The sequence below is a fragment of the Gorilla gorilla genome, chromosome 11 (genome assembly GCF_029281585.2).
Source record: "Gorilla gorilla gorilla isolate KB3781 chromosome 11, NHGRI_mGorGor1-v2.1_pri, whole genome shotgun sequence".
Taxonomy (NCBI): domain Eukaryota; kingdom Metazoa; phylum Chordata; class Mammalia; order Primates; family Hominidae; genus Gorilla; species Gorilla gorilla.
The window spans coordinates 122,185,017-122,203,195 of record NC_073235.2 but is presented as its reverse complement, the minus strand read 5'-3'; the positions used below and the strand labels follow the sequence as shown (position 1 = coordinate 122,203,195).

The window sequence follows — 18,179 nt, the reverse complement described above, 5'->3', positions numbered from 1 at the left end:
CCCCAGCTTGCTCCCCCTCGCTGATTTTACAGAATAATCTTTTTATGGAAACTGAAAAAAGCACTAATGGCAGGAGCGCACCCCTCCCCCGCATCCCTCCCCCGCTCATCCCCCACTTCCCACCCCAGTTCCCTCTTGTTTCTCCCTTCCCAGACCCTCCCCGGGCTGGCGCCCTCCTACCCCTAAACGGCCAATGATGGTTGGGCACAGGGTCCCAGCAGTGGTGGACAAAGGGGCCCCCTGCACCCCGTCCAGGGGCAGGTGCTCCATCTTGGGTCTCTCAGAGATGGATGGGACTTTAGGTCCCTCCCAGCACAGAAGTGGGCTGGGGAGGAGTGGGGGGGCATGTCCTTCTTAGACCCCCCCAACAACGGTGACTCCTTCAATCTCGGGGGCATGTTACAAAGACCTCAGCTTCGCTAGCGGCACCCCCCTTCAAACACTGACCCTTTCCCCTTCCACTGCCTCTCCCCACCATGTCCCCACCCCCACTGGGTCTAGGAGGGGGATCCCGGGGGCCAGGGCCTGACACAGACTTATTGGATTTCACGGTGTTTTGCTGAGAAAATAATTAAATTATCATATTTATGATGGAGCTGCCATGGCCTCTGCCAACCACTCGGAACAGAAGGGTCAGGACTAGGGGGGAGGAGAGGGAAGGGACCTAGCCCCTGGTCCTATGGCCCACCCTCTCCCAGCCCCTTCCTTGGGGTGATGACCCCAGCCCAGAGTGGGGACCTGCAGCCCCCTCCCACTCCCATGAAGAGAGATAATGAAGGTCTGGGCTGGAGGCCAGGACAGGAGGAACTGAGGAACTAGGGACAGCTTATAGGTCAGGACTGCTAAACCCCACACTGTGTAGATCGTTCCCTACATGCTGGCACACAGCCCACGGGACCTGAGGGGCCTGGGAGGTCACATTTGGCCCAATCCCCAAGTCAACCTCAGTCCAGCTCCTGAGAAGGCGCAGCTTCCTAACTGCCGGGCTATGAAGCTATGAAACCCTGGGCTCTGTCCCAGAGCCTGGTGCTGATAACAAGGCCCCAGCACCCTGCTGCCTGCCACCCCTGCCTGCTGCCAGGAACCCCTCCTTTCTCCCACCCACGCCCTGTACCCCCCATTCTCTTCGGGTAATTAGATTCCTCTCAATTAGCAGATTACGATCATTACCAGCTCATCTGGCAACACAGCTCCACACCCACAGCTGGGGAAGGGGGGCACCAAGAGGGGCACATGGGGGTCATGGGCAAACATGAGAGATGGCTGGGAGAGGAGGGCTGAGACCTCCCAAAGGGCAGGGCCAGGGGGACAGGAGGTGGTGAGGGCCTTCCCAGAACAGGGTACCTCCCACTGTGCTTCCGAAGAGAATGGCACCAGCTCAGGCCCACCCAGCCTGCCAGGGGAGTAGAAGACAGAGACATGAGGCCTCGGGCAGAGGCGAAACCCCCACCCTGCCAAAAGCCAAGCTGGGAGCAGATGGAGCTGGCAAAGCGGAAAACCGGCCAGGGCTGGGCTCAGCGGGAACCGAGCAGAGCGGGCTGTGGGGATCAGCCTCTAGGCGTGTGGCCCCAGTTCCTGTGCCTGCTGCCCAACCGAAATCCTTCACCCTTCCCTTCGGAATCCTTGCACATGGGGGCCTGAGCCAGGCCCGGTGAGGAGGAACCGGGAGGCAGGGAGGCAGGGGTGAAGGAGTGGACCAGGCAGGCTGGGGAGCCTAGAGGGCCTTCCTCCCGAGCAGCACGAGGCTGAGGCAGTGGGAGGGGGAGATTTACCAGGGCTCCAGATTCATTATTCATGAGCCCACAGCAACGACTCCAATTTAAATGCTAATGTGGGGGGGCCTGACTCAGCTGCCCCACTTCCGCCCCCACCCCCAGCCCGGACATAAGTACAGTCTGTGCTGGCTCCAAGGTTCACGGGGTTTATTAGGGAGTCGGGAGGGAGAAAACCCAGGAGTCCCCAGGCCACCCACATTGCTCCCCGGCGTGTGACGATCCTGCCTGGCTTTCTCTGGTCCTTTCTGGACAGAGGCTGGCCAAGCAGGCAGCAGCCTCAAGGGGAGTGGGTAGGAGCTGGGGGCCTTCTGGCAGCCCTACTCAGAGGATGATCTGGTTGGTGAAGCTTCGGCTCAGCTCCTTGTGTGGCAGAACAATCGAGTTCAGGATGAGCACCTCGGCAGGGATCCGGACTCGGCAGCCTGCAGCAAGGATGAGGGCACCAGGGGAGGTCATGGGAGGGGAGACAGGGGCAGGGAGCTGGGGGCCACTGCCAGCAGGGAGGGAGCCCTCCTGCCCATCTGTGCCCCTGGTCTCATGCCCCCGGTGACTCACACAGGGCCTGACACACAGCAGGCCCTTGGTAACTGTTTGCTAAAAGAAGAAACACGCATGCACACAGAGGAACGAATGCTCCCCAGGGCCACTGGCCATCAGCTGTGGGGTTCCCCCAGCCCTGGCCCCCAGGAAGCCATACCCAGGATGGTGATAGCAGGCAGCAGCTTCCCGTCCTTGAAAAGGCTCTCACTGTCCATGCGGGCTCGGGGATCGTTGGGGTTAGGGTCACTGGGGGTACCCTCCACGCGGGCCCAGCGTCCCACGGTGCTCCCCCAGCCCACGATGCTATGCAGAACACACGTGTGCTCCTGCCAAAGAGGACAGTGAAAGGTAAGGGGAAGAGGCAGGAGGCAGCAGGAACCAGAGGGTGTGAGGTGTGGCCAGATGCAGAGCCCATGGCGTTCACCCTTCTCTGTTCTTGGGGGGATGCCTGGGCCCTCCCCACAGCCTCTTGGGGTGTCACATGCTGCTGTGTATGCTGGTACCTACCTGCAAAGTGGCTCCATGGAGGACGATGCTCTCCCGCAGCCGCACACCCTCACCCATGGTCACCCCCTTTCCGATGGAGACGTTGGGGCCCAGCTGTGGAGAGAAGCACACACCATAAGCCCTGGAGGGACTTGGAGGATCCCCAAACCCAACTCCCTTCTAGAACAGATAAGGCAGAAGTGACCTGCTCGAGGACACACAATAGGCTGTGACAAAGTGAAGAAACCGGCACCCAGAACTCAGGCAGCGTGGGCACCCTCCATCCATCCGACCACCACCCTTCCCTCCCTGGGGCTGGGACCAGCACTCACCACAGCCGAGGGGGCCACCTTGGCGGTCGGGTGGATGTACACATTCCCTAGAAGCAGAAGAGAGGCCCTGGGGGCAAATATCCCAAACCGAATTTGATCAGGAAGGGGCAGGGATTGAGGCTTTAACTCTGGACTTGAGGTCAAGAATCCTGGTACAGAGGGCTGGGGTGGAAGCCAAAGGTTAGGAATTGGGGCAGGCTGGGTACCTCGGATCCATGGGCCCCCTGGGGTGTGCTTGGCCAGCCGTTCTGGGTGAGTGTCCTGGTATCGGCTCAGGTAGAGGCGGGAGGCGTAGAGGGCTGAACTGGGGACCGCAAGGGGGACAGGGGCTCAGGGGTCAGCAGGGCCTGTGCCCACCACCCCAAAGTTTCAATCCCCAGGGGACCCAGCCTTCCATACCCTGCGGACTTGATCTGACTCCAGATACCATCAGTGAGATGCACGTATATCTGGCCCTGCCCTGCCAGGGCTGAAAACACATCCTGCTCTAGGCGGATGGTACCTGCCCCTGGCCACAAGCCTGGTGAGTCCTCCCTGGCAGAGAGGAAGAATGCTGACATTAGTCCCCCAGCTGAGCCCCGACTGTGGGGCTAACACAGTCTCCCAGGGACAGGAGTAGGAGGATTCCCACCACCTCTCTAAGCCCCTCTCTCCAGGTCTGGTTCGGCCCTCTCTGGGATGTGGCTGCTCACATCCCAGGAACCTCTCCCACCCAGCCCCCACTTGGGTGGGTGCTATCACATGGGAGCCCCAGGCAGAGGCCTGCTTCCCATCCCTGCCCCATTTCCATAAGGAGTTCCCCCATTTCCACATTCTCATCCCCATTCAGCCCTTTACCCCCTCCAAGTTACCCTCCCCCTCATTGGATGGAATGAAACACAGACAGACTCACCCCAGAGCAAGGCAGCTGGTGAGGGCAGAGACAGTCACAGAAAGAAAGGGAGAGAGAGATGGTAGAGATGCCAGCTCAGCAGAGACAGAGACAGAGAGGCCAGGAGAGATGGAGAGGGAAGCAGAGACACGGGTGGGAGTGAGAAATGGCTATGAGCAGAGGAGGCCTTAGATGGGGCCACGGGGGGGTAAGGCAAGGATCCCTAGAAGGGAACAGCTTCTAGCCCTAGGAGGGAAGACCCTGGGACTGGTGAGCAGGGCTCTGGTGCTATGTTCCAAGGGGAGCCTCAGCCTGAGAGTGTGCATGTCTGTCTGTGTGTGCACGTGCACACGTCTGCACCCGAGCATGTGTGCGCCCAACTGTGTGTTGCCGTCTGTTCTGAAAGACGTCTCTGGGACACTCAGGGCTTAGGAGAAATGGACCAGAAGGGGAGTGGGCAGGCAGTGACAGAGGAGGAACTGGGATGGATAAGGAAGAGGGACAGAATGAGGTTAGAAGGGGAGGGACTCAGGAGGCTCTGCTGGAGATGGCAAGTGGAGAAGGGAGAGGGGAGGAGGAAGGTGAGCAAGTTGAGATGGAGCCTGCAGAGACTGGTATGTGTTGGGGTCCGTGACTGGGGGTACTTGGGGTCACAGGGCTATGGGGCCTGCCTCACAATTGCCCATCCTGCTGATTACGCTGGAAGACATCCCGAAGAGGCTTCAAGGCTTCAGGAGAAAAGAGGTAGATGCCGCAGTTGATGATGTCACTGATAAATGTGCTGGGTTTCTCCACATAGTGCAATACCTGAGGACAGAGCGGGCTGGGTTCAGTAGAAGAAGGGACTACCGCCACAGTCCCCTAAGACCCTCTGATTTCTAGGCCCTTCTTGCCTCTCCTCCCTGCTGCCAGGGTGGCCTGGCTAAAATGCAGTGCGCGTCCGCATCCTACTGCTGCCTGGCTTTAAACCCTGAGATGACTGCCCTTCACCTGATTCACCTTCAGATAAATCCAAAGTCCATGGCTTTCCCTGCCTGATCCTCCCCACCACCTACCTCTCAGACGCATTTCCACCCGACTGCATGCCTGTGCCTGGAATGGCCTTTCTCATCTCTTCATCTGGAAAGCCCACCTTTCCAAACCCAGTTGACACTATCACTCTCTCTGTGTGTCCTCTCTTGCTGGCCCGAGTTAGCTGTTCATGCCTGGATACTCCTGAACTCTGGCCACGCCTCACCCATGGCATTGTATCATTTGCAAAGGTTGCCTTTTGATTCTGTCACTCCTATTAGACTGACAGTGACCAAGAGGCAGGGACTGCACCCATTTGGCTCTGTTTCTCTCACACCTACCTGGTGCTGAGCACAAAACTATATGTGTGTAGGTGTGTACATGCATGTGTGTGTGCGTGTTTATATGTATGCTTTATATTAAAGCACGAACAAATAAAAGGAGTATGTGACGCCAGGTATGGTGGTGGCTCATGCCTATAATCCTAGCACTTTGGAAGGCTGAAGTAGGTGGATCACTTGAGCTCAGGAGTTCGAGACCAGCCTGGGAAATATGACGAAAGCCTGTCTCTACTAAAAATACAAAAATTAGCCTGGCACATGCCTGTAATCCCAGCTACTCAGGAGGCTGAGGCAGGAGAACGGCATGAACCCAGGAGGCAGAGGCTGCAGTGAGCCGAGATCACACCACTGCACTCCAGCCTGGGCAACAGAGTGAGACTCTGTCTCAAAAAAAAAAAAAAAAATCAGCTGGGCATGGTGGCTCATGCCTATAGTCCCAGCTACTTGAGGGGCTGAAGTGGGAGGATGGCTTAAACCTGGGAGGTCGAGGATGCAGTGACTCAAGATCGTGCCACTGCACTCCAGCCTGGAAGACAAAGTGAGACTCTGTCTCAAAATAAATAAACACATACATACATAAATAAATAAAGGAGGGAGGGTTATGTGAAAGTCAAGGGGCTTAGGAGAAGGGAGTTTCACAAAACAGGACAGAGCCCTGCTGCCTTGCCTATCATGCTCCTGCTTCCGGTATGTTACTTCCTGCCTCCAGGCCTTTATACCTGCCATTCCCTCTGCCTGTAGTACCTTCCTATCTCCTCTGTCATCTAGACAAATGGGACTCTGCTCAGACCTTGCTTCCTCCAGGAAGCCCTCCCTACTCCCATCCCAGCAAGGCTGGGTTGGGGCCCCCTTGGTGTTCCCATCATGCACTGTGCATACATTTATTACAGCACCACCCCCAGGGAAATTAACCATTCCCCCCTCCCCCTGGTCAAGCTCTCTTAAAGGGATATAAGATGATTAATCGGGAGTGTCTCACCTGTCTGACAAGACTAGGGCCCACCCCATACTGTGCCAGCATTCTCTAGAGGCCAGAGGTAGAGGGGATGATGACACAGAGTAGGCACCCACCCAGCCCCCACTCTGCTCTCACCTCATGTGTCTGTGGATTCTCAACGATGCAGCCGTAGTTGAGGGATTGCGTCCTGTTAGCCTGAAAGACAGTGACCCGCCTGCTCCAGGGCAGCCACGTCTGTTTTTTCTTTCTTTCCCTCCCCTACAGCACCTGGCACGCAGCTCTGCCACTGACAGGCCTTCAGCAAGGGTGGAAACTGACAGCTGCCCTCCCCCTCCCTACTTCTGAACAGCCAGAGGGCTCGGGGTCTCCACTAACACCTCCATGCTGCCAGAGCAGCGCATCTCCCTCCTGACGCCAGCTCCCACACCAACTCCCGGGGCGCCCCTGCCTCCCCAACACCCTGAATTCCGGGAAGCTCTTCGGATCACCTCCTCTACACCCTCCAGCCCTCCTGACCCCCTCACCGTAGTGCCAAGGAGTAAGAAAGGGTGACGCTGGCGTCGGTGGGCTTCCAACATAGCACTCAAGGGGAAGTCGGAGCAGACATCAGCATTGAGCACGAAGAATGCCTCGGGGCTCCCAGCCAGGATCTGGTCTCGAAAATGGTAGAGACCACCCCCTGTGCCTAGGGGGGCAAATTCCTGCAGGTACCTGTCCCCAGGGACCCGAGAGCCAGCTCAGTGGATCTTAGGAAACAGATACCATGAGCCAGGGCACCTGACCCCCACCGCTTGCTCCCAGGACTACTCCTGCCCAAGGCCCACAGAGAAACTCTATATACTCAGGGATTCATTGATGTCCAAACAAGAATCCTTCTAGTAGGTGAGGATGAACTCCAGCAAATGCTGACTCAACCCACTCCCAAGAACTCAGAGGCCTAGGGCATCCCCACCCCCCCCCCATATACGAGTGTGTGCACAAACACCTGACTGGAAGGTTAAACTCCTGCTGGGCGGCTTCTAGGAACTGGGTGAGGGGCTCATCAGGTTGGTAGAAGCCAATGAGCAGAATCTCCTGCATTCCAGGGACCTGAGGACAAGGGAAGAGGCTGGGATGAAGAATATCTAATAGGAGGGGATGTTGGGGAAATCCTTGGTGCTGGCCCAAAGTCCAGAAACCAGTTTCAGTCTCAGCTGTGGGGCCCCAGGGCACTCACCACTCTGGGCTATTTTCTCCTCTGGACAATGAGGAATTTGGAGGAAGTCGGAGGCCTGATCTTTTTTCGTTTTGTTTTATTTTTGTGAAAAAGGGTCTCGCTCTGTTGCCCAGGCTGGAGTGCAGTGGCAAGATTTTGGCTCACTGCAGCCTCCACCTCCTGGGCTCAAGCGATCCTCCCACCTCAGCCTCCCGAGTATTGAGGACTACAGCCATGTCACCACCTGCCTCAGCCTCTAGAGCAGCTAGGACTACAGCCAGGCCATCACATCTAGCTAATTTTTAAACTTTTTGTAGAGAAGGGGTCTCTTGATGTTGCCAAAGCTAGGCTAGAACTCCTGGCCTCAAGCGATCCTCCCAACTTGGCCTCAAAAAGCGTTGGGATTACAGACATGAGCTACCATGCCAGGCCTGATCTTTCAATCAATTATTACCCCCACCAACCTGAACTGGGACTCACTCTAAGAAAGACTTTGCCTACCAAGCTGCATTAATCCATTTCCACCCCGCCCCCTCCCCCCCGGCCATTTTTATTATCTGTCAGCCTAAGCTTGAGATCAGCATGAGGTAAGGGTACCATTTATCAAGGGTCTGCGTTGTACTAGGCATTTTACAAATATCATTTCTAAGCTTCACTACCCAACAAGGTAGGTCTAATCACCCCCATTTTACACATAAGGAAACTGAGTGTCAGAGAGGGTGTGTTATTTGTTGCAGACCTCACAGCAGGCAGAGACTGAATTCAAACCAAAACCTTGCCTGGCTCAATACGAAAAGCAATAAAGAAATGAGCATCAGTGTGATCAAGGATATGAATTTGTGCTTGGTTATCATTAAGAGTCTCCATGCTACGGCTTTGCATTGTCTCCAAGATCCTTGCCTGATCTCACATTCCACACTTTAAAAATAGGAGTGAAATCTGAGCAGGAAGAGGCCAGATGAGAAACTAGATTAGGGGAAGACAGCAGGGCAGCTGCACAGCATAACTTGAGGGGGCGCCATTCACATTGTCATCTGTGAATGATGGTCCTTGGAGTTATGCCTGGTGGGAAGAGTTCATGGTTGGGAAAGGGGGAAACCGCATGAAGATAAGCAGGAAGTGAGGTGAGAGAGGGGAGCCCCTGAGGTTACCTGGGCACAGGCTTCAATATGGTGTTGGATCATAGGGACCCCTGCCACAGGAAACAATGGTTTGGGCACCTCAAAAGACAAAGGTCTGAAGCGAGTTCCTGGGAGAGGAGAGAGGAGAACATTTCGGCCTCCTGCCTTCCTCTGCCCCCATCCCCCCTACCACTCCAGCCCAACCTCCTCCCCCCATTCCCCTGGCACCTCACCCTTTTGAGGGCCTCCAATCAGGATCACCGCTTTGAGCATAATGGTGACTGCTACCTAAACTTCAAATTCCAACAGAGAGATCAAGCTCAGATCTCCTACCCCAACCAAGCCCCAAAACCCAAATAGCAACACTTAGCCCTCTCCCAAGATGTAAACCCAAAGCTCAATATAGTCTCTGCCTGGACCCAACACCTCACAAATCCCACACATCTCAAATCCCAGCAGAGAAATCAAGCTCAGATCTCACACCCCAACCAAACCCCAAACCCCAAATAGCAGCACTTAGCCCTCCCCCAAGATGTAAACCCAAAGCTCAATATAGTCCCTGCCTGGACAGAACCTCACAAATCCCACACATCTCAAATCCCAACCCAGATTCCAGTCGGCCTTCAAACCTCACAGTGATTCCTCCCAAATTCTGAAATTCACACCTACAATTTGATCTCTAAAAGACTTCCCTCTGGCCATGAACAAATTCTGCAAATTCAGAAACCTGGCAGAGACTCCCTTCTCAGACCCAAACCTCAAAATACTGAAGCCTCAAATTCCCAAAGTGTTGCGTCTTCATTCTAGATATTAAGCCCTGAATCCCAATAGTGAACCCTGAATATTGAACAGCAAACCCTGAGTGAGCCTCAGATATTTAACTTAAATCCTGAACGTAATCCCCAAGTACTGAACTAACACTGATCTGAATTTGAAGAACCCCTAATCCCAGCAAAAATCCTCTATATGCTAAACACGAATCCTAAAACTAACCTCTGTATGTTGAACCCCAAATCAAAAGACACGTTCCCTTGGCATCTCAAACACTGAACCTATTGACCCCCCTCCAGTCCTAATACGGACGACTGGGTCTAAATCTCTGGATTCGGAGGATCGATTGATTGCTGACCCTCTGAACCCCACAACTGACTCTGTCCAATAAACCCTGGCCTCTCATTGCCAGGGATTGTGGGACCAACACAGACGGGGGCGCACCGAGGGCCAGCCAGGACCTCGGAGCCCGCTCTCCGTCTAGAGGGTGTCCCCTGCCCCTTACCCCTGCCGCCACCCCCCCACCAGCTCCCTTTACCACTAGCTCCCTTCACTCCAGCTCTGCCGCCCGCTACTGCAAGCTCCTTCCGCGCACGTGTCTTCTCGCAAGTCGCGAGAACTCATTCGCAGGGTCTGCCGGGAATTGTAGTCTGACCCTTTCCCCGCTTTCTAACTTTACGGGAGAGGAAAGAGGTGCTGAAGTCCAGGGGCGTGACCAAGGGATCGCGGGGCGGGGTTAAATGCGAAGAAGGGTGGGGCCTGAGAAGCCCAGCCTGGAACTTAAGACTGGGACCCGAGCTGTTGGGGAATCGGCCTCGGGGCAGCAGCCGAAGTGAGGAACTGGGTCCCAGAGGAAAACGGGACTAAGGACAGCAGGGGTGTGTGGCCAGCCCTGGAAGGGGCGGGGCCAGGGGCAAACAGCCACGAGGGGCTGGGGCTGGAGGCGCTCGAAAGCGGAGAAGGCGGAGTCCCAGGCCCAGCCGCCGGTACCGCTGGGAAGTGAGGGCGCCTTGGACGGCGAGGGCAACTCTTATCAGTTTGACTGTCTGAAATGCAGCACGGCGCTAGGCGCTCTCCAGACCTCCCTGTGACTCCAACAGGCTGTGACCTTGGCGTGGGGGTCTGGAATACGTGTGGGCGCGGGTGCGGGGGAGAGGGAATGGCGACGCGGAAGAGCAGGACAGACGCGGAGGGTCAGAGAGCAGCTTTATTAAGCAAGCTGGAGGAGGGCTGTGGGTCCCACCACCCCCGGGCTCGGCGCCAGGGCGGAAGGTCCGGGGGTGCCGTTCAGGCCACGTCCACGCGAGCGAAGCTCTGGTCCATGCCCAGGCTGTTCTCCACGTACACCTCGTACTTGCCGCTGTCCTGAGGCGTGGCCCGGCGAATGGTCAGCGTCGTGGTGGTGCTGCCGATCTCGAAGAACACCCTGCGGAAGGGCGGCGGGGAGGAGGGCGGAGCCGTGGTCAGTACACGGGCGCACTGGGCGGGGCTCCTTAGCCAGCTCTGTTCCTCGCCGCCCAGTCCCCGCCCCCGTCACTCCAGCCAGATTTCTGGGCTCAGTCCCACCCAGGTTCCAGCCCCAGGCCCTGCCCGTGCCGCAGGTCCCGGCCCTCGCCTGTCATCCTCCTCGATGTCCTCCCCGTCCTTGGTCCAGCCTACGTCGGGCGCAGGCTCTCCCAGGATCACCGCAGTCAGCGTCACGGTGGTGCCTTTGCGCGCCTTAGTGTTGTCGGGTCCTTTTTGAATCTTCGCCGGGACTAGCGGAAGGAAAGGGGAGCGAAACCCCGTGAAGGACCCAGAGATGAGGCAGGGCATCACCTCACCAGCTAATACCCGGCACTAAATACAGATGCATTTAAACTCGCAGTGTGACGTTGAGCAAATCATTAGCCTCTCTGGTTTCATCTCCTTGGCTGTTAAAGGGACTTATCCCCGCCTCTCCTACTTCTCGGGGTCGAATAGAGGATCAAGAGAGATAAGGCGGGCGAAAGCCCCTGAATGTTCACACATCTCGCGGTGCCTCAGAGACCGCTCCGGGTAGTGGAAATTGCCAGAGTTGGGAGCCAGAAGACCCGGGTCCAACCCTGGCTCTGCCTCTGGCTTGCTGTGTGACCTTGGGGACCCGGAGCCGAGTGATGGAAGCCCACAGCTGACTGCTCAGCCCGGGTGGAGCTGGATCCCGAGGTAGGGAAGGACGCACTTGGCTGGCGCGGCGATGCGCCCCAGGCCGTGCCCAGAGCTGGGCAGGCGGGGGCCCTGTAGCTAGGCCCAGAGGTAAACACGCGCAGCTGGACCGGGCTGCGGGCTCTGGCTGAGTGGTGCTGGTCTGCGCCCTGGCGCTGCGCCCGGGGCGCGCGTACCTTCCACGAGGATGCGCGCCGAGTCGGAGCACTGGCCGAAGGGGTTGGTGACGTTGATGCTGTACTGGCCCAGGTCTGCCAGCTCGCCGTCGCGCACCACCAGTGCCACCACGTCAGGGTCCTCGAAGACGTAGCGGTACTTGGGCCCGTCACGTAGCTCCTTGCCGTCCTTACTCCAGCGGATGAATGGGTCCGGGAAAGCCGAAATGCGGCAAGTGAGCTTGGCCGCGCTGCCCTCGATCAGCACCACGTCCTTCAGCGGCTCCAGCACCCGCGGCGGCCCCTTCTCGCGCAGCTCCTTCCGGGACCTACCCGCGGGCCGAGTCAGGGCCCAGAGTTCCTAAGACAGGCCCGGCCACAGCCCTTTCCGCGAGCGCACCATCTCCTACCTGCCCCCTGGACCCGCCAGACCCCTAAACGTGTGGCTTGGTGGGGAAGAGGACTGCTCCTGAACTGCTGCCCTGATAGGATGATGCATTCCTCCCGGCCACTCCTCCACACCTCAGTAACGACCCTCCCCTGAGACCACTCATTCTAAAGGCTCCTGACGCTGCTCAGCGCTTACTCAAACCCCACTCAAGAGTGCGCTCTCTGCAGCTCCCTTCCTCCACAGGGCTCCGGGGTTCCCTCTCACCTGTGGCCCCGGTAAGAGGCCTGGATGCGAATGGCCGCACTCTGGACCTGTGGGTCATTGATGTCCAGGGTACATCCAGGAGGTGGGGCCACAGCCACTGGCTTTTTGGCAGGAGCTGCTTTAGACATCTGGGGAGTGGGCGACAAATATGGGGGTCCAGGTTGAGACAGAGGCTCCCACCTTCAGCCCTTTTCCTCCCTGTTCAGAACATTCAGGGAGATGGAGGAATGGGGGTGTCTGCGGCTTCTCTGAGGATCAGACTCACCGTGGAGGGGTTGACCTAGGGACTTGAGTCGACTGGCTGGATTGCAGGCAGCACAGAGCCCTTCTGGATGGCACAGTAGGGGTGCAGGCAGGTGCTCAGCCCTGGGCCCGGTTTTATACATCGCTCCCCTCCTTGCCTTGTTTGGCGTGGTTACCCCAAGCCCCCCGGGACCCCGTCCGCCTCCCTGTGACTCAGGCAGGCTCTTTATTTAGCCTGCGGATGCCTGGGATGCTGGCTCAGCCGCTGGGCTAGGCCCGTGGGGGGAAACCCGAGCAGCTCTGAGGTGCACCTCGCGTCAGCACCTGGACAGCTGGACAGCTGGATGCTGCCCTGTCCCCTCCCAGGGCAGGGGGTATCCATCCCACTCCCAGGAGGACCAGATTCAGCCCCTAGCTGACAAGAGATCCAGCTTCCTGCTGGGGCAGCTTTTCAATCAGGTTGGGCTCTGGATAGTCAGACAACACACCCTGTTGGTTAAGGGGTTTGAGTGTTTCTGGGGTTTCCCTGAATACAGCCAGAGTAGCATCGGACTTGGGCCTCAGGGCCCCTACAGCTAACGGCAACAGGGCCACGTGGCTGTCAAGACCAATCCAGAAGCTCCTTACTCTTCCCCTACCCCCAACCCCAGGAGTCCAGGGTTGTCACTTCCACACTGTGCCCCCTGGTGGTAAACTGAGATAAACCGGGAGGGGACGGGAAAGATTTTTGAGAATAGCAGCCCCTCCATGCCTTCCCCATCCCCACTCACTCCCCTCGATGTCACATGGTAGGGGCTGTTTAGACTGCACTGTCCTTGGAGATTAGCACACTATTGGACCCAACCCTAGGTCTGCCCAATTCCTTTTTGGGGGCATAAATTGGTGCATAGGGGCATCAGACCACCTGGGGTGAAGGGGTTCAGTTAACCCCTCTGGGGATTGCCTGGAGGCCAGTCTGCCCAGGCCGGACACCGGGCAGAAGCATTGCTTCCATTCATTGGAACTACCCGCCCTAGTGTGGGGGCACTGTCACGTTTTGATCAGAGCAATTTTGACATAGCTCTGCTGACATAAATTACCTTTGCTCCTCCGGGTTTGGAACAAGCAGTTCACATGCCATTTCCAATGGAGATGGGAAGGGAGCTCAAGATCAGAGGGGGGACGGGAGAGGAATTTTACCATTTATCAAGATATGAGTTCAGGCACCTCATTTTTATACAAAACACTTGCAGTGTGTAGGGGATTGGAGATTCTCACAGGCAAACTGTATATCTTCATCACTAAAATGACAGGTAGGCAAGGTGTCGTTCTGGTCCCTTCCAGCTGGCTTTAACATCCTGTTATTTTATGATGATGGGGCTTGCCTCTTCCCTGGGGTCCTGAGAAGCTAGAGAGGCTGGGCTGGGCTGGGCAAAAGGGTTGTCTGGGCTGGAGCCAAGGGGCCCTCAACCTCCATCAGCAACACAGCAGTGACAACTCTGTCTACCCTGGTCAGAGGCTTTGTTCCTTTTACTTTGCCAAGAACAGAATTTTGAAGGTGGGGGTGAGGGGAACATTTCCTCTGGAGACAAGGAGGTCTGGGTCCCTGCCAACCCCCCAACCCCTCGTCCCCAACCTCAGGGCAGGGCAGCTCAGTCCTAGGTCCCAGTGACCATTCTATGGCACTGCAGGGGTGTGGCTAGAATTGAGGTGCTTTAGCACCCAGCAGACCTCCTAACTTGCCATGTGGACAAGAAGGTCCAGGCTGGTGTGTCCCTCAGCCCTAGGAAAATGCTGGACACAGCAGACTAGAGCACTCCCAGCTGGCGCTCTCCGTGTGCTCTGATATGTGCTGTGACATGGAGGGCGAGGGGTGTGAGCCTGTCCTAGTGTTTCTTTTTGAGATGGAGTCTCACTCTGTCATCCAGGCTGGAGCGCAGTGGCGCAATCTTGGCTCATTGCAACCTTCACCTCCCAGGTTTAAGCGATTCTCCTGCCTCAGCCTCCTGAGTAGCTGAGATCACAGGCGCGCACCACCACACCTGGCTAATTTTTGTATTTTTAGTAGAGACGGGGTTTCATCATGTTGGCTAGGCTGGTCTTGAACTCCTGATCTCAGGTGATCCAGCCACCTTAGCCTCCCTGTCCTGGTTTCTTCTGCAGCTCCTCACACTACCTACTCTCACCAACCATCAGGATGAAACCCACTCTGCTCCAGGGGTCAGGACCAGAGCTCCTGCCTGTCTTCTGGAGAGAGTGAACAAGGCTGAGCCAGGATTGGGGTGAGGGCTGGCCTATTTCAGAGCCCAGCATCCCCCACATTGTGATGAGGGAACATGTGACAAGAGGTGGGGGCTACTAGAGCCTGGTTGCAGGGGTTCAGTGGACCTGCCAGCATTCCGGAAACTGCAAGGGGAGAAGCAGACCACAGTCTCCCCTCCCTCCAGGAATAAGGAGAGGTGAGGGGCCAGGAGGGTCACGGGAGGGGGTTGGAAGGACCCAAAGTGCTAGCTGGTATATTCCTGAATGTGTGTGTTGGGGAATACCCAGAGAGGGCTAAATGCCCCTGTCCCGGACTCACCCCTCACCAGCCATCTTCCCCTCCAGCCATCCCTCCCAATAGACACACAGGTTATGCTGCTTGCCATTTTTATTTCCTTGTGACAGACAGACAGACAGCTGGATGGCTGGGAGGGATGGTCAGGACAACATGGGCAGTAGGGATCGGATGGAAGGGGAAACTTCATAAAAGTCAATAAATAAATAAATATGAATGGGAAGAAGGCCAAAGGCCATGGAGGGGCAGTGGGGACATCCTTGGGCCAGCAGAGTGCCCAGGGCTGTATCCACTGGACAGGAGGACAGAGCGAGTGTGAGTGACTGCTGGCCTCCAGCTCTCCACATTTCTCCTCTGAGGGATGCTGACAGCTGACCCACCCCACCTCCACCTGAGTCCTCTCTTCTCCCTCTGCCGCCTCGCTGCCTTCTCTCACGTCCCAGCCCTGGGCCCCTGCCACTGTATCTGTGTCCTGCCCCCGCTTTGCCACACTGACTCCCAGCCTACTGCCCTGACACCTGGGGCTCCTTCCTTTTCCTCCTCTCCAGCCATGCCCACCTTCCTTGGTTCTCCCTGAGATGCACTGACCCCCAACCCAAAACCTTCCTAGAGCCTCCCCCTTCCTGTCCCTCGACTCCTTTTCCTCTCCACTTCCCCATTCCCCTCTTGTCCCTCTGCCTGTTCCCACCCTGCTGAGCCTGGCCAATGGGTCTCCCACTCTGGCTTTGGCCTGGGGTGGCATCAGGTCCAGGCCCTGGGGTCTCTGTCCTTGAAGGTCTATGAGGTAAGAGCCCGGCCAGATGTTGCTGCTGGTGGTAACCGAAGCCCCAGGCCCGCCTGGCTCAGCGTGGGCCCTGGAATGTCCCGTGGCATTGGTGGGAACCCCAGTTGAAGCCCGAGGCCTGGCTGTGGTCCGTGCCTCTAGGGGCCGCCAGGGTAGGAGCGCAGCAGCACCTTGTGGCGGGTGGCAGCCTCAGCCCGGCGCCGCCGCTGCTCGCCCAGGAACTCCTTGAGCCGGTTGGTGGTGAAGGTGAGCGTCTGGCGGCGCAGCTTCATCAGGTAGGCGTCCTGCAACCATGGGTGGGCCAGGCAGTCCTGCAGGGAGGGCCGGCTCCTGCCAGGCAGAGCCAGGGATGATGAACCTGGAAGGAAGCTCTGGGAGCTGCCGGGGCTCTGTCCTCCCGCAGACCCATGTCCCAGTCCTGGATCCCACCCCTACGTGTGTGATCTTGGGCAGCTCAAGAGCTCAGTTCCCCAGTCTCCAGAATGGGGACAGTGAGTCTGCCTTGCACGGGGCTGCCTCAGGCTTTAAATGGTGGGTAGTATGACCATTTAGTAGAAGCAGCAGACTTCTTCCTAGGAGCAGGGGAGAAGCTGGGAGATCTCTGGCACAGGCCAGGCCAGAGGCAGGTAACACGGGGGGGTGGATAGCAGGTGTGGGGCTCACTCACCAGGGATGTACTGAGAGAACCTTTCGCAAGAAGAGGGTGGCGCTCTGGGATGTATTGGGGTACAGCTGGAAGGCATCAAAGTGGCCCCCCACAATCCGAGCCTCCATTTCCTGGGGGTCTGGCTCATAGAACGGGGAGCGTCCACTGAGCCTGTTGGGGAAGATAGCTTGATTGACATATGCAGACTGGAGGCCAACACCCAGACCCAGAAGGACATTAGTGTCAGGTGCACAGTGCTCAGGGCCGTGCTACTGTGCACCTGAGTGTGAGTGTGCAGTGTGGATGTGTGTACAGGGGAGGTGGGGCACGGGGGAGAGGGTGTTGGCAGAAGGTGAGTCCGGGAGCTCACTGTGTGGGCAGAGAGGGCTGCAGTGGGGTAGGGGACACTCACATAATGTAAGTGAGCACACCCGCTCCCCAGATGTCCGTGGCAGAGCCGATGGGTTCTCCCTTCACCATCTCCGGAGCTGACAGGAGACAGAGGCCAAGCTGACCCAGCTTCCTGGTGGCAGGGAAGTGGGGGCGGGGGAGGTCCCTGGGTGCTTGAGCAGCAGGACAATGTCCAGGTCACCAGACCATGGGAATGTCCAGAGTGGCAGGCCCTGAAGGCCAGTAGGCAGGACAGAGGTGGTGGCATACCCCAAGAGACATATGGGTCACCTGAGGAATTAACCCAGGCACAAAATGGCGGGGTCCCCAGAACTCCAGAGGGGCTGAGAAGCAGGGTGACAAGCTCCCTTGGATCGGCTCCAAGGTATGGCTCCCATTCACAAAGAGTGTGGCTGACACCAAGATTAAAAGCCTTCAAAATCAGCCTGGCTGGCTCTAATCCCAGACCTGCCCCTTCTAGCTATGGGACCCTGGGCGATTTATTAAACCTGCCTGGCTCTCCACAGCCTCATCCGTAAAGTGTGGCCTGTAGAACCACACTAAGGAAGAGAGATCATGAACATCAAGCACTTAGCAGGTTGCTCGATGGTAGCTGGTTCTCCTTATTTAAATAAAATAATAATTGATTCTCCTGTCTTTTTGGCTGTAGTGAATCCTGCCTCTAGCATTTATAATTGTCTGATTGCACAAATCCCTAACATCAGTACACCTCAGTTTCCTCATCTGTAAAAGGGGGCTAATATTATGCCACACTCCAGGGTTATTGTAAAGATCAATCCACATACTTCGTTCATTGCTTGCATACAGTAATCACTCAATAAGTGGCACATATGTAAGTGAAGTGGGGTGAGCCCTGGCTGCTGCCTCTCTGGCAGGGCCCTGTCCCCACCCTGGCTGGCAGCTGGTCCCCTCACCCATGAACTCCAGCGTGCCCGTGCGGTGGCCAAGGGGCCTAAGGGCCTGGGGGTTGTAGGGCTGGGCACTGCCAAAGTCCACGATCTTGAGGGCGTTGTCAGGGGCCAGCAGCAGGTTGTCTGGCTTGATGTCTAGGTGGAGCACGTGGCGGCCGTGGAGGTAGTCCAGGCCTTGTAGCAGCTGCACCATGTAAGTGGCCACGTCATCCTCAGAATACCGGAACCTGGGAGGGCAGGGATGGAGCAGATG

General features: G+C 57.2%; 3 protein-coding genes across 14 annotated transcripts in view; all 3 read right to left on the bottom strand.

Annotated features, from left to right (window-relative positions):
• Positions 1–1,905: 1,905 nt before the first annotated feature.
• Positions 1,906–11,261, bottom strand: GMPPA (GDP-mannose pyrophosphorylase A). 4 transcript variants are annotated; one of them, XM_019021908.4, is made up of 13 exons: positions 9,940–11,261; positions 8,864–8,918; positions 8,661–8,758; positions 7,300–7,403; positions 6,839–7,025; positions 6,450–6,509; positions 4,681–4,811; positions 3,533–3,667; positions 3,340–3,437; positions 3,134–3,180; positions 2,823–2,915; positions 2,473–2,641; positions 1,906–2,197 (listed from the first exon to the last, which is right to left on the bottom strand). In XM_019021908.4, the coding sequence occupies exons 2-13, from the start codon at positions 8,901–8,903 to the stop codon at positions 2,097–2,099; spliced, it is 1,263 nt and encodes a 420-aa protein (XP_018877453.2). In that variant the 5' UTR covers positions 8,904–8,918; positions 9,940–11,261; the 3' UTR covers positions 1,906–2,096. The 4 variants fall into 4 exon arrangements, with proteins under 4 accessions (XP_018877453.2, XP_004033304.2, XP_004033305.2 ...); XM_004033256.4 differs by having other exon boundaries at positions 8,864–8,923; positions 9,940–10,082; XM_004033257.5 differs by having other exon boundaries at positions 9,624–9,991.
• On the bottom strand, positions 10,591–12,523 carry SPEGNB (SPEG neighbor). Its single transcript, XM_019021899.3, has 4 exons — positions 12,396–12,523; positions 11,762–12,069; positions 11,017–11,158; positions 10,591–10,827 (listed from the first exon to the last, which is right to left on the bottom strand). Exons 1-4 carry the CDS (start codon positions 12,521–12,523, stop codon positions 10,689–10,691), a joined length of 717 nt encoding a protein of 238 aa, XP_018877444.1. The 3' UTR covers positions 10,591–10,688.
• Positions 12,524–15,252: 2,729 nt separating this feature from the next.
• SPEG (striated muscle enriched protein kinase) overlaps positions 15,253–18,179 on the bottom strand; it is a 58,783-nt gene continuing 55,856 nt past the window's right edge. For 8 of the 9 annotated variants that reach the window (XM_031008433.3, XM_031008430.3, XM_063695232.1 and 5 more), the window contains 4 exons: positions 17,930–18,153; positions 17,017–17,092; positions 16,626–16,775; positions 15,253–16,288 (listed from right to left, as the gene is read on the bottom strand). In XM_031008433.3, the coding sequence (XP_030864293.2) occupies positions 16,096–16,288; positions 16,626–16,775; positions 17,017–17,092; positions 17,930–18,153 (643 nt within the window). In that variant the 3' untranslated portion in view covers positions 15,253–16,095. Of the gene's footprint in view, positions 16,317–16,625; positions 16,776–17,016; positions 17,093–17,929; positions 18,154–18,179 lie in introns of all 9 variants that reach the window. The other variant, XM_031008431.3, reaches the window with a different exon arrangement.